We start from the raw sequence: 13,252 nt of genomic DNA, 5'->3' as shown, positions 1-13,252 counted from the left end.
TTGATGGTAGAACATTGGTGGGTGTGCTTATTTCTTTGTTTTCTTTAATTGTTAGTAGAACATTGGCGGGTCTAATTATATTATTAGGACACTTCAATAATTTGCAGAGTACTAATGAAGATATAGAGACCCCTTTAAAATGAGAGGTTTCTTTTTAGTCGTGGCACGTAGATCTTGAAAATACCAAAGGCCATTGTAAATTAGTAATTTATTTGCATATTACAAATAGAGGACATATGCAGTGCTAGGAGCATGATGGTATTGGTAATATAGAAATCATGCCTGCCACATTTGCCTTTTGTGGGTGAAATAGTAATATATACCTCTACTACAACATCCAAAAGCAAAATTGAAGTTTCACCCCCATGGATGGCCTAATAGTTGCAAACCTATCGGCAGTCTTTGCTTGTCATGCCTAACCTGAACATTGAATATGTTGTAGAAGAATGAGAGTGATTAAAGCACTCAATCAAAAATAGGCTGGTCAAATAACTTTCCAAATCAATTTGATTCACTTTTGAATTCCACAGAATTTGAATCCATTCAAACCAATTAAACAAAAACAAATTTGATCTTCAATTTAATAGAGATAGGAAGAGAACCGCCAACTCCCCACTCTTTTCTTTATTATTATTATTATTATTATTAAAACTTTCAATGAACATTCAAAGTAACTTCAATAACTAATATAGACTTCCAGTAATGACATACATGATGGCTGCTTCCCTTTTTTTCTTGTTTGCTTCTAAAAATGTAATTCAAAGACATGGATTAGACATAAAAAAACAAAATAAATAAATAACAAAAAAAAAAAAACAAGACAAAATAAATAAATAAATAAATAAATAAAGGACAAGACAAAGTCATGAGACTCTCAATTCAAAGACCTACATTCCACATAAATTGAACACATTCAAACCTATTAAAGACAAACAAATTTCATCTTCAATTTAATACAATTATTTATAGTAAGCAACTCTTCTCTTTGTAATAGAGGCCCTAATAGGCAGAGTTTAACTTTATGATGACATCAAAGAACACTATCAAATTAAACATAGCTCAGGAGACCATCAGGAGCATAAATGGTTGAAACACCATTGTCCCATATTTAAACAAAACAAAAAAGACAAATTCTTGTTAAAAAAAAAAAAAAAAAAAAAAAAAGCAATTCAAAATGAAAGGGAGGTTGAGAGTAGAGTGACTAGAGATCGAGAAAGGATTGAACAACCAAATGCAACAACTCAATTGTGGTTCAATACAAACCACATTACTTGCAAACATCTCAAATAAATTAATTACTGAGCTACAATGGCTTCGACTAGATAAATATCCCAAATACTTGACAAAAGTTCATGTATGAGATTCATATACATTTCGAATGTTTAGATGTAAGATTTCAAAAAGCAAGCCTCTAATTTCAATATTCATCAATAGATCAATTACATTCTCAATAATACAAAGGACAATTTCCAAACTATATATTTCAATATATCGATGTCCACAAAATTCAATATTTTTGCTAATAATCAATTTGAATGATTCTTCGAACGTAATATTTTCCTACCAAACATAATTAATGACAAAGGAACTTGTACCTAATAATGAACCCCTATTACATCCATTAATTATTTTCAGATAATATAGCTGTGTTAATCTTCACTAATTGTTCAAGTAGTCCTTCATTCAGTCAATTGAGCTAAATTTGAACTCTTTCATAGTTATCCACACAAATATTCACAAAAGGGAATGAAGTTGCCACAGCACATAAACAATAAAAAATTTCCTTTGTAGAACCACAATAATAATGACAACAATAACAAAACTTCAATAGCAGTTATAACATATCATCTAACACATCCAAGTAGTGGACCTACCGAGTCTAGAGTAGCTGGAGCAACGTAGATTCAACCACAAAACACTAAATAACACAAACAATCAAGGCTCAAATGGTCTTCAAAATCACATAATCTCATAAATTACACCTGGAAAAACAAAATCAAGTCTTTCTTCAAAGGAAATGGGACTACATAAAGATGGGTTTTCGATTTTTTTTTACTTAATCATACAAAAAATTCCATGTCCTTTGCTTGAAAACCCTAAATTTGAAAATTTCCTCTTAACATAGACAAATCACATAATAATGGTACAAGTAAGAGCTTTGGGCAATTATGAACTACGTACATTCCAGTTTGTAATCGAGCTCGAATACATCTAGGGTTTCATCGTCGTAGTAGGGGGTTGGGCGTTATCGAATAGGTTGTTTAAATTGGGGATGGCGATGGAGACGAAGGCAGTGGAGTTGATGGCAGGAAGTATAGGATCCCTTGAGAGAGAGAATAAAACAAAATATGAGAGAAAGGTGTGGGATTTACTTGAAGGTGGTGATGGTTGCTAGCGGTGGCAATGGGCAGAGGCAACGATCGGAGAGAGAGAGAGAGAGAGGAGCGTAATTTCTCAAAATGTTAGGGCTAAAGAAAAGGTCTAGGGATTTGTGAAAAAAAAATTTAAAATTAAGGGGGAATTTTGATTTGGACAAAATTTGGAGTGTTTGTTCCAAATTTTTTGACAAAATTATTTGGGGGGAAAATTATGATAAAATTGATAAAAACATTTAGTAATAATTACAAAAAAAAAAAAATCATGATTTGAGTATTATAATAAAATAAATTATTAATTTTTTATTTTAACAATTTAAATCTTAAATTTGTTATTTGTTTTTAATATAAATTATTGTCTATTTTTGTGTATTGTAGTCATCAACCACAAAATGTATAACCAAATCACTAATTAGTGTAACAAAAATATCTAAAATTTTTAGAAATTAGAAATATCGTAATTAAATCACAAAGCTTCATAACATAAAACACAAAATACGTAACAATATCACTAATTGGCATAACAAGATTGTTGAAAATTATTAGAAACTACAAATGTTGTAATTAAGTCACAAAGTTATGTAACATCAACCACAATAAGGTTGAAATAGACAGAGAGAGTAGTGACGAGCTCAAGGATACTAGTGTAGAGACAAAGGAGTAGAGAGAGGTGATTGAGGTTGAGAGAGTAAGAATCCAACGAGAAAAAACTACCAGCATTGATTATTCGATAATCTGAGCGAAATAGAGGAGTCTGAGTGAGATAGAGAGAGCTGAGCCACAACTAAGACAAATCGAGGGAAAGAAAATAGAACAGGGAAAGAAAAGGTGAAATGGTTGGGATATGTCATCCCAAACTGGGCCCGACATCAAGACTAATCTAAACACCCCAAATCCGGCCCTAAAAAAGTTCAAATTCCAAGTCCGATCACTTAATCCAATAAATATAAACTATTAATTTTTTTATTTTTATTTCTTGAATGTATATTAAATTATTTAAATCTTTTTATATATCATTGAATTTAGAATGTTAATAAAATTAAATGATAAAATGAAAATGATTTTTAACAAGTGTTTAATTTAACTCCTACAAAGAAGCATATATATGTTTTTTTTTTTTTTTTTTGTCTTATATATATTTTTACTTTGTTTTATAATTAAAATGTTATAAAATTATAATTACTATTTTATAAATAAATGAACTTGGTTGTAACTCTATCTCAAGCCTTACTCGAATATTAAATGGGCGCAAAATTTTAGCCCATCCTAGTACTATAGGCAAAATAATTTTTTCAAGTCCTGAAAATATTGGCTTGGGGTGGGCGGGTCATTGGGCCAATGGCCACCCCTAGTGTAATGTCACTATTTTTTTTATTTATTTATTCAAAATACCCTCGCATAATTATCACTTGTAACTAGCATGTGTCCTGCAAGTAATTAAAATTATATTCCAATCAAAATTTTTATTTTTATCACATACATCGAGAGACCACACACCACTAGTTATATATACCCAAAATCATTTTCCAACAATTGTAGAACACGTGTGTACAAATTGAAAACAACAAAACCTTTTGAATCAATACTTGGGCCAAAGGTTTGTGTATGTATGACATATTAATGCGAAGGAACTAGAGTTTCAAGATAGATGCATTTAGTAGATAGAGAAATATCACCATCAATATGGTTAAAGTAGATAGAGAGAGCAATGACGAGCTCAAGGTTCTGGTACAGAGACACAGGAGTAGAGAGAGACGATCGATGTTGAAAGAGTAAAAATCCAATGAGGAAGAACTATTAATGTTGGCCGTTTGATAATTTGAGCGAGGTAGAGGAGTTTGAGTGAGAAATAGAGAGAGAGCTAAGGCACAACTAGGACAAATCGAGGGAAAGAAAATAGAACAGGGAAATAAAAGAGGAAATGTTGGGAAAAAAATTTAAGAGGACAATGATTTAGTAGAAAAAAATAAAATCACATTGAAGATAAATTTTTTCAACACATTTTTTATTAAAAATTAGTCAAATTATTTATATATATGTCCATGTGTGTATATAGATATTTTAAAATGTATATTGTTTGTATATTACTCTTTCTATTATATTTAGTAGATATTATGATTAAAATAAATCTAAAATAGAGATATGTGATCAAAATTGGTTATGAGATATGTGGTTAGTGGTTTTGAGTTGGTTATGATCAAAGTTAGGTGGTTATGAGATGTGGTTAAGAGATATGTAATTAGTGGTTATGAGATGTGGTTAAAGTAGTGTGGTTATGAGCCAAAGACTATTGGTTATGAGATATATGGATAATGGTTATGAGATATGTTATATTAGTTATGATCAAAGTAGTGTGGCTATGAGCCAAAGGGTGTTATGAGATATGTGATTAGTGGTTATGATATATGTGATGTTAGTTATAAGCAAAGTGGTGTGGCTATGAGCCAAAGGGTGTTATGATATATGTGATATTAGTTATGAGCCAAAGAGCGTTAGTTATGAGATATGTGGATAATGGTTATGATATATATGATTACTGATTATGAGATGTGTGATTTTGGTAATGAGTAAAGTGGTGTAGTTATGAGTCAAAGGGTGTTTGGTTATGAGATATGTGATTATTGGTTATAAGATATGTGATATTGGTTATGATCAAAGTACTGTGATTATATGCAAAAGGGTATGTGATGTTGGTTATGAGTCAAAAGGGGTTGGTTATAAGATGTGGTTATGAGCAATATGGGCAGTGGTTATGAGAAATGTGATTAATGATTATGAGATATGTGATATTGGTTATGATCAAAGCGGTGTGGCTATGAGGTAAAAGATATTGGTTATGAGATATATATGATTATGGTTATGAAATATGTGATATTGGTTATAAGCAAAATGACGTTGGTTATGAGATGTGGTTATGAGATATGTGATGACAGCTCATAACTAAGTTATGATCAGTTCGATTTCAGTTATGAACAAATATAATTTTAGCTCTTAATTATAAAAAGTGACTTGTTTACCAGGTTATTTTTAATGATGTGGCTCAATCTTAGTCATTGATTTTCTATGTACTATACATTTTTTTAAGCAAAATATACTCTAGAATTTCCCTCTTATTTTCAAAAACGTTATCTAGTGGATCCATGTTTTAAGGTGGCTGCACTTCCATGGAATTGGGGAGCGTGCTGTGCCTATAAGGCACAGAAGGCAAAACATAGTGCTGTGAGGCTCATTGGATTCTTGTCCCGAGCTCATGTTATTGATCCAAATCTTCATTGTGTAAGGTTTGTTGAGTGGATCATCCATGAAGAAAATCAAATCAGTTGGTTATTTATGACCTTAAAATAAGGCCATATTTGTTTTTCAAAAAAAAAAAAAAATGATTAATATAATTTTAATAATTTATTTTAAAACAGTTAGGACTTGATTTTTTTACAAGAATGTTATGTTCGATGAACCTTACAATATGAATTGTTCAAATCATCAAATATACTCGGGACAAGTCTCCGTGATACGTCAAAACATGAATGATGTGCCACAAGGCACAACGTGCACCTTAGATCCATATTTCCATCCTGTAACAATGAAACAAATAATTAATTTGACTAAAATATAAATAAATAAAAAAAGATAAAAGAAAAACTAATTATATATCTAATACACTTGAATATAAGGCTAGACTTACAAGATAATTATGACTTATTTTCAGTCGAATTCCTTAGAAATCTCCCATCAACCACCCAAGTTGGTTTTGTCATATTCTATCTATCTCTAACAATTAGTCAAGGTAATGCAGTCCATTAATGTCTTATTTTGGGATGATTTGGGAAATTGGTTAAAAGTTGATTTTTTAGTTTTTTTTTTTTTTTTTTGTATAAAAAAGTAAGGATTTGATATGATTTAAAAAAAGCCAAAAAGCTGACTTATTTGGTCTTCCCAAATTGCCCCTTACAAATCGTGAATCACTTCATTTTATATATTTTTAATATAATAATATATACTTATATATTTACATATAAAATCATATATATGGTTCTTAATATGAAAAAAATAACAATTTATATATATAATATTAAATTTAATATAGATTTTATTAATGTGTGTGTTCTGAAGGTACATGTTAAGAAATTTAAAAGTATTGCACATTGTGTATGAAAATGAATTCAATAAATAAGATACTTAAGTTCTCTCAATATTTACTAAGGATACATATTAACTAGACCGATTGGTTTGTATTTGTGAAACACTTTAAAAAAATAATTTTCTGGAAAGAGTTTACAAAGTTTAAAATTTTGTTTGGTAGTATATTTTGAAAATAATTTTGGAGTTTTTCAATTTGGGATGATTTATTTATTTATTTATTTTGTAGTTGAATAGATGTGTGTGAGAGAAAAAAATAATTGATTGATATGTAGGATGTGAGAGAGAGAGAGAAGAGAGAGAAAAAATGATTGATTGATGTATAGTAAAGAGAAAAATGGTTTTGAATTTTTTTTTTTTCCCAAAAATTTCAACCAAACAAATTAAAAAAAAAAATTTATCAAAAATTGTCTCTCAAGTGACAAACCAAACAAAGCCATTATTAAAGAAGAACAGTGCAATCTTTTTCAACATAATTTAATACTCTCACCAAATAAAGCAACCCACAAACAGTATTAAAGAAGAACATGTGCAATCTTTTTCAGCATAATTTAATACTTTCACCAAATAAAGCAACCCACAAACAAAGTCACAGAAGTCTTGCAAAAAAAGACATGGAAAAATATGAAATAAGATTCTCTGAAATATCTTTCTTGCAGTATTCAAGATTATTGTAAGAATAATAGTGTTTTAGACTTAAAGCATCTATTTGCATTATCACTAATTAAGTTTTGAGCATAAATTACTTATCTAAATTACCTTTGCAAGATTATTCCAAGGGTGATTATGATTCTAGTTTGAAAAATATATATTTTTAATATAATAATATATACTTATATATTCACATATAAAATCATATATGGTTCTTAAAATGAAAAAAAATAACAATTTATATATATAATATTAAATATAATATGGATTTTATTAATGTGTGTGTTCTTAAGGTACATGTTAAGAAATTTAAAAGTATTGCACATTGTGTATCGAAATGAATTCAATAAATAAGATAAAATATTTTAAAGTTATGTCAATATTTACTTTAAGGGTACACATTAACCAGACCAATTGGTTTGTATTTGTAAAACACTTTTAAAAAATAATTTTTTGGAAAGAGTTTACAAAGTTTTAAATTTTTGTTTGGTTGTATATTTTGAAAATAGTTTTGGAATTTTACAGTTTGCGATGATTTAATTTTTTTTTTTTTTTTGTAGTTGAATAGATGGGTGTGAAAGAAAAAATGATTGATTCATATGTAGGATGGGAGGGAGGGAGAGAGAGAGAGAGAGAGAGAGAGAGAGATTGATTGATGTATAGTAAAGAGAGATTATTTTGAATTTTTTCCCAAAAATTTCAACCAAACAAATTTTATTTATTTATTTTTTAATCAAAAATTGTCTCTGAAGAGACAAGCCAAACAAAGGCATTATTAAAGAACATGTGTAATCTTTTTCAGCATAATTTAATGCTCTCACCAAATAAAGCGACCCACAAACAATATTAAAAAAGAATACGTGCAATCTTTTTCAGCATAATTTAATACTCTCACCAAATTTTTCAGCATAATTTAATACTCTCACCAAATAAAGCGACCCACAAACAAAGTCACAGAAGTCTTGCAAAAAAAGACATGGAAAAATATGAAATAAGATTCTCTGAAATATCTTTCTTGCAGTATTCAAGATTATTGTAAGAATAATAGTGTTTTAGACTTAAAGCACCTATTTACATTATCACTAATTAAGTTTTGAGCTTAAATTACTTATCTAAATTACCTTTGCAAGATTATTCCAAGGGTGATTATGATTCTAGTTTGAAAAATATATATTTTTAATATGATAATATATACTTATATATTTACATATAAAATCATATATATGGTTCTTAAAATGAAAAAAATAACAATTTATATATATAATATTAAATATAATATGGATTTTATTAATGTGTGTGTTCTTAAGGTACATGATAAGAAATTTAAAAGTATTGTGCATTGTGTATGGAAATGAATTCAGTAAATAAGATACAATATTTTTAAGTTCTCTCAATATTTACTTTAAGGGCACACATTAACCAGACCAATTGGTTTTTATTTGTGAAACACTTTTAAAAAATAATTTTCTAGAAAGAATTTACAAAGTTTAAAATTTTGTTTGGTTGTATATTTTGAAAATAATTTTGGAGTTTAACAGTTTGGGATGATTTAAATTGTTTTTTTTTTGGTAGTTAAATAGATGAGTGTGAGAAAAAATAATGATTGATATGTAGTATGTGAGAGAAAGAGAGAAGAGAGAGAAAAAGTGATTGATTGACGTATAGTAAAGAGAAAAATAATTTTGGATTTTTTTCCCAAAAATTTCAACCAAACAAATTTTTAAATTTTTTTTTTTTTTATCAAAAATTGTCTTTCAACAGACAAACCAAACAAAGCCATTATTAAAGAAGAACATGTGCAATCTTTTTCAGCATAATTTAATAGTCTCACCAAATAACGCGACCCACAAACAAAATCACGGAAGTCTTGCAAAAAAAACAACATGGAAAAATATGAAATAAGATTCTTTGCAATATCTTTCTAGCAATAATCAAGATTATTGTAAGGATAGTAGTATTTTAGTTTTAAAGCATATATTTACATTATCACTAATTAAGTTTTGAGCTTAAATTACTTATCAAAATTACCTTTGTAAGATTATTCCATGGGTGATTATGATTCTAGTTTGAAAAATATGAGACCCATGAAAATAACATTGGGAAAAAGACAACCATGTATCAAATAAACATTACATAACTTTGGATTTTCGGTAGAAAAAGGACTTGTGGCTTGATTTCTAGGTCGACTGATTTGCTCCACTTCCATCTTTGATTTTGTAATTCGTTATGCCCTAATTTCTTTCTTCAACTAGTATGATATGTATCAATTTTTTCTGCTACTTTATTTTTATTTTTTGTTAGGGGTCAATGAACCAAATGACGTCATTTAATAGCATTGGGAGTGAAAAATGAAAATAATTCGAATTGAATTCATTCAGATTCTATGATTCTATTATTGAATTGCACGATTCCAACAAATTTCAAAATATAAGGACTATCAACATATTTTCCCATGGGAATTAAAGACAAAGAATCACTGCTGTGAACTTGGAAGTCATGATGGCTGGTGGATAAAATTACATAGTTGCCGTGCTTGACCACCACCACCACCATAGAAAGACTTAGTAGTGTATATAAGAATGAGTAATACATTTATTCCTTCACCATCATCAAACTACTATCCTTCTTACTCTCCTTTTCATATCTCTCTAAATCCTCCTACCTATAAGAAAACAAAATGAGTTGGCTTATGTTTTTTCATCAATTTCTTCTGCTATTTCTCTTGTTTTCTTCTTCTACTTGTGCACGCCATACCTGCCTTGAGGACGAAAGATTTTCACTTCTCCAATTTAAAAGAACATTTCCCATAACTTCTGAAGCCTTTTTCTATTGTGACTCTCATCCCAAAATGGTGTTCTGGAATGAGAGTACTGATTGTTGCTCGTGGGAGGGGGTCACATGCGACTGGTCAAATGGTCATGTGATTGGACTTGACCTCAATTGTAGCCAGCTTCAGGGCACCATCCAAGCCAACAGCACCCTCTTCCACCTTCGTCACCTCCAAAGCCTCAATCTTGCCTTAAATGACTTCAATTTGTCTAGAATTCCATCCGAGTTTGGCTCGTTTGCGAGTTTGACCCATCTCAACCTCTCTGACACTAATTTTGCAGGCCGAATTCCTTCAAAAATCTCCCATCTTTCCAAATTGATTTCCCTTGACCTTTCTCACTTTAGTCCTAATTTATATTAGGGGAGACTTGAACAACACACTTTCAATATGCTCCTTCAAAACCTAACCCAATTAAGAGAACTACACCTTGATGGGTTGAATATCTCTTCACCTTTACCTCAAGCTTTGCTAAATCTATCTTCTTTGACATCTCTCAGTCTTTGTTCTTGTCAACTGCGTGGGAAATTCTCAGAAAACATTTTTCACTTTCCAAACCTACGAGAGCTCGATGTACATGGAAATTCAGAACTCACAGGTAATCTTCCAAACTTCAATGTGACCAGTTCCCTTCAGTTTCTTGATTTCTCTGACACAAGTTTTTCTGGCCAATTGCCTGAATCAATCAGCAATCTTAAAGCCTTGAATACTTTGTACCTCTTCAACTGCAACCTTTTGGGGTCCATTCCTGCCTCTTTTGGGAACCTTACACAAATCACCAATTTAGGATTATGGTCTAACAATTTCAGTGGTCAAATCCCCTCATCAATTTCAAACCTTGCAAAGCTTACTTTCTTGTCTCTTTCCAGAAACAATTTTAACGGACAAATACCGGATTCCTTTGGCAACATGAGCCAACTTACTCTCTTGCTCCTTTATTCCAATCAGCTAACTGGTCCCATTCCTTCGAACACAGTTAGGCTTTCAAAGCTAACTACGCTCGAATTGTATGATAACTCACTTGATGGGACTATACCATCTTTGTTGTTTGCTCTACCTTCACTGGTTTATATAGATTTGAGTAACAATAAGCTACAGGGACCAATTCCAGGATCAGTTTATGAACTCCAAAACCTAACATACTTGAGCCTTTCATCAAATAACTTAAATGGTGTAGTGGAGTTAGATAAGCTTCTAAAGCTTAAAAATCTGATCTATCTTGATCTCTCATATAATGGTCTCTCAGTGAGCATCAACAACAATGTCAACTCTACCTTGACCAACTTTGCCACTATGGGATTAGCCTCTTGCAACTTGAGCGAATTCCCAAACTTCTTGAGAGAACAAGCCAGTTTGCAATCTCTGGACCTTTCAAACAACAAAATTCATGGTGAAATTCCAAAATGGTTATTCAATGTGGGGAAAGATTCATTGTATAATTTAAATCTTTCTCATAATTTCCTTACAAGTTTAGAGTGTCTTCCATGGCCGAATTTAGCATATATTGACTTGCACTCCAACTCACTCCGAGGACCACTCCCTGTTCCACCTAACACCACAAATGTTTTCTCTATCTCAAATAATAAATTGACCGGAGAAATCCCTACATTGATTTGCGATCTGAGGTTGCTTGTAGTTCTTGATTTGTCTAATAACAGTTTGAGTGGGTTGATTCCACTATGTTTGGGAAACTTGAGCAATAGTCTATCGGTGCTGAATTTAGGGATCAATAGCTTTCGTGGCACGTTTACTGCAACATTTGCCAAAGGCAACATGCTAAGGAATCTTAACTTGAATGGCAACCAAATTGAAGGTCAAGTTCCGCGATCTTTGCTCAATTGTAGACACTTGGAAGTTCTAGATCTCGGAAAAAACAAGATAAATGATACATTCCCCCATTGGTTGGGAACTCTTCAAAACTTGCAGGTTCTTGTCTTGAGATGTAATAGGTTCTATGGTCACATAGGCACCTTCAAGACCAAGGGAAAACATCCTTTCCCTAAGTTGAGAATTATCGACATGTCTTACAATGATTTCATTGGCCTTTTGCCAACAAATTATATCCAACAATTTGAAGGTATGATGAATGCGGATGGACATGAAATGAAATTGAAATACATGGGTGAATACTATTATCAAGATTCTGTGGTGGTCATGATGAAGGGATATGAAATTGAATATTCAAGAATCTTAACGGTCTTCTCAATCATTGATTTATCAAGCAACAATTTCCAAGGAGAGATTCCAAAATCCATTGAGAATCTTAATTCGCTTCGGGGTCTTAACTTATCTCATAACAATCTTACAGGCCATATCCCAACTTCACTTGGAAATTTGAAAAACCTTGAATCATTGGACCTTTCCTCAAACAAGCTTGTAGGGGAGATTCCTCAGCAATTGACAAGTTTGAATTTTCTTGCCGTACTAAACCTTTCGGATAACCAGCTAGAGGGACCAATTCCTAAAGGGAGTCAGTTTAACACATTTGAAAATGATTCGTACAATGGGAACTTGGCCTTATGTGGATTCCCCTTATCAAAGAAATGTAAGGAACTACAGCCGCTGCCACCTCCAATAATACTCCAACATGATGAAAATTCAGATTGGGCGAGCGGATTTAACTGGAAAGTTGTAGTGATGGGGTATGGATGCGGATTTGTATTTGGAATGGCTATGGGGTATCTTATGTTTGTAACTCGAAGACCAGAATGGCTTATGAAAATTGTTGAAGGAAAACAATATAAGAAGGTGAAAAAGGTCTAAAAAGGGTGCCCACTGATGTAGTGAAAGGAGAAACCAGTGAAAACAAATGGCTTTAGTAGGTAAGTGGAATTTATCTTTGCAACATTACTTTGTTGGATTATCTTTTATGGTTTCTATCTATAAGCTATATTTGAGTTACTAATTGTTTTTTTTTTTTTTTTCAAAACTAGATATTTTCCTTTCAGTTGCACAATAAAGCAATCAAATCTAGTTGAAGGGTGTCTCACCTAGCTTTTGCATTTGAGTGTATGTGCATCCAAATAGCAGCTATACAGGATCACTTCAAAAACTTTGCTTTTGTTGTTGTATTAAATTCTAAAGCTTTGTTAAGTTGTTTAGTTTTCTTAAAGCACTGACTTAAATCAGAGCTGCATGTCATGACTCTTTCGTGTTATTTTTTTCGCATCATGTGGCAACCTTTGGAGATTTTCACTTTTGTGTGTAGTTGCTTTTAAATTGGATTTTAGTCACAAAAGACAAGGCCTTACCAAGTTTTTAA

The 13,252-nt window shown here is 31.2% G+C and overlaps 1 protein-coding gene across 1 annotated transcript; it reads left to right on the top strand.

The window, feature by feature from the left end:
- Window positions 1–7,844: 7,844 nt before the first annotated feature.
- On the top strand, window positions 7,845–13,185 carry LOC114308889 (receptor-like protein 6). Its single transcript, XM_028254580.2, has 2 exons — window positions 7,845–12,812; window positions 12,924–13,185. The coding sequence occupies exon 1, from the start codon at window positions 10,381–10,383 to the stop codon at window positions 12,751–12,753; it is 2,373 nt and encodes a 790-aa protein (XP_028110381.2). The 5' UTR covers window positions 7,845–10,380; the 3' UTR covers window positions 12,754–12,812; window positions 12,924–13,185.
- Window positions 13,186–13,252: the final 67 nt, after the last annotated feature.

This window comes from Camellia sinensis, chromosome 7, assembly GCF_055761805.1.
Source record: "Camellia sinensis isolate YWXY chromosome 7, ASM5576180v1, whole genome shotgun sequence".
NCBI lineage: Eukaryota > Viridiplantae > Streptophyta > Magnoliopsida > Ericales > Theaceae > Camellia > Camellia sinensis.
The sequence above is the reverse complement of the archived record's forward strand: the minus strand, read 5'-3'. Positions and strand labels throughout refer to the sequence as shown.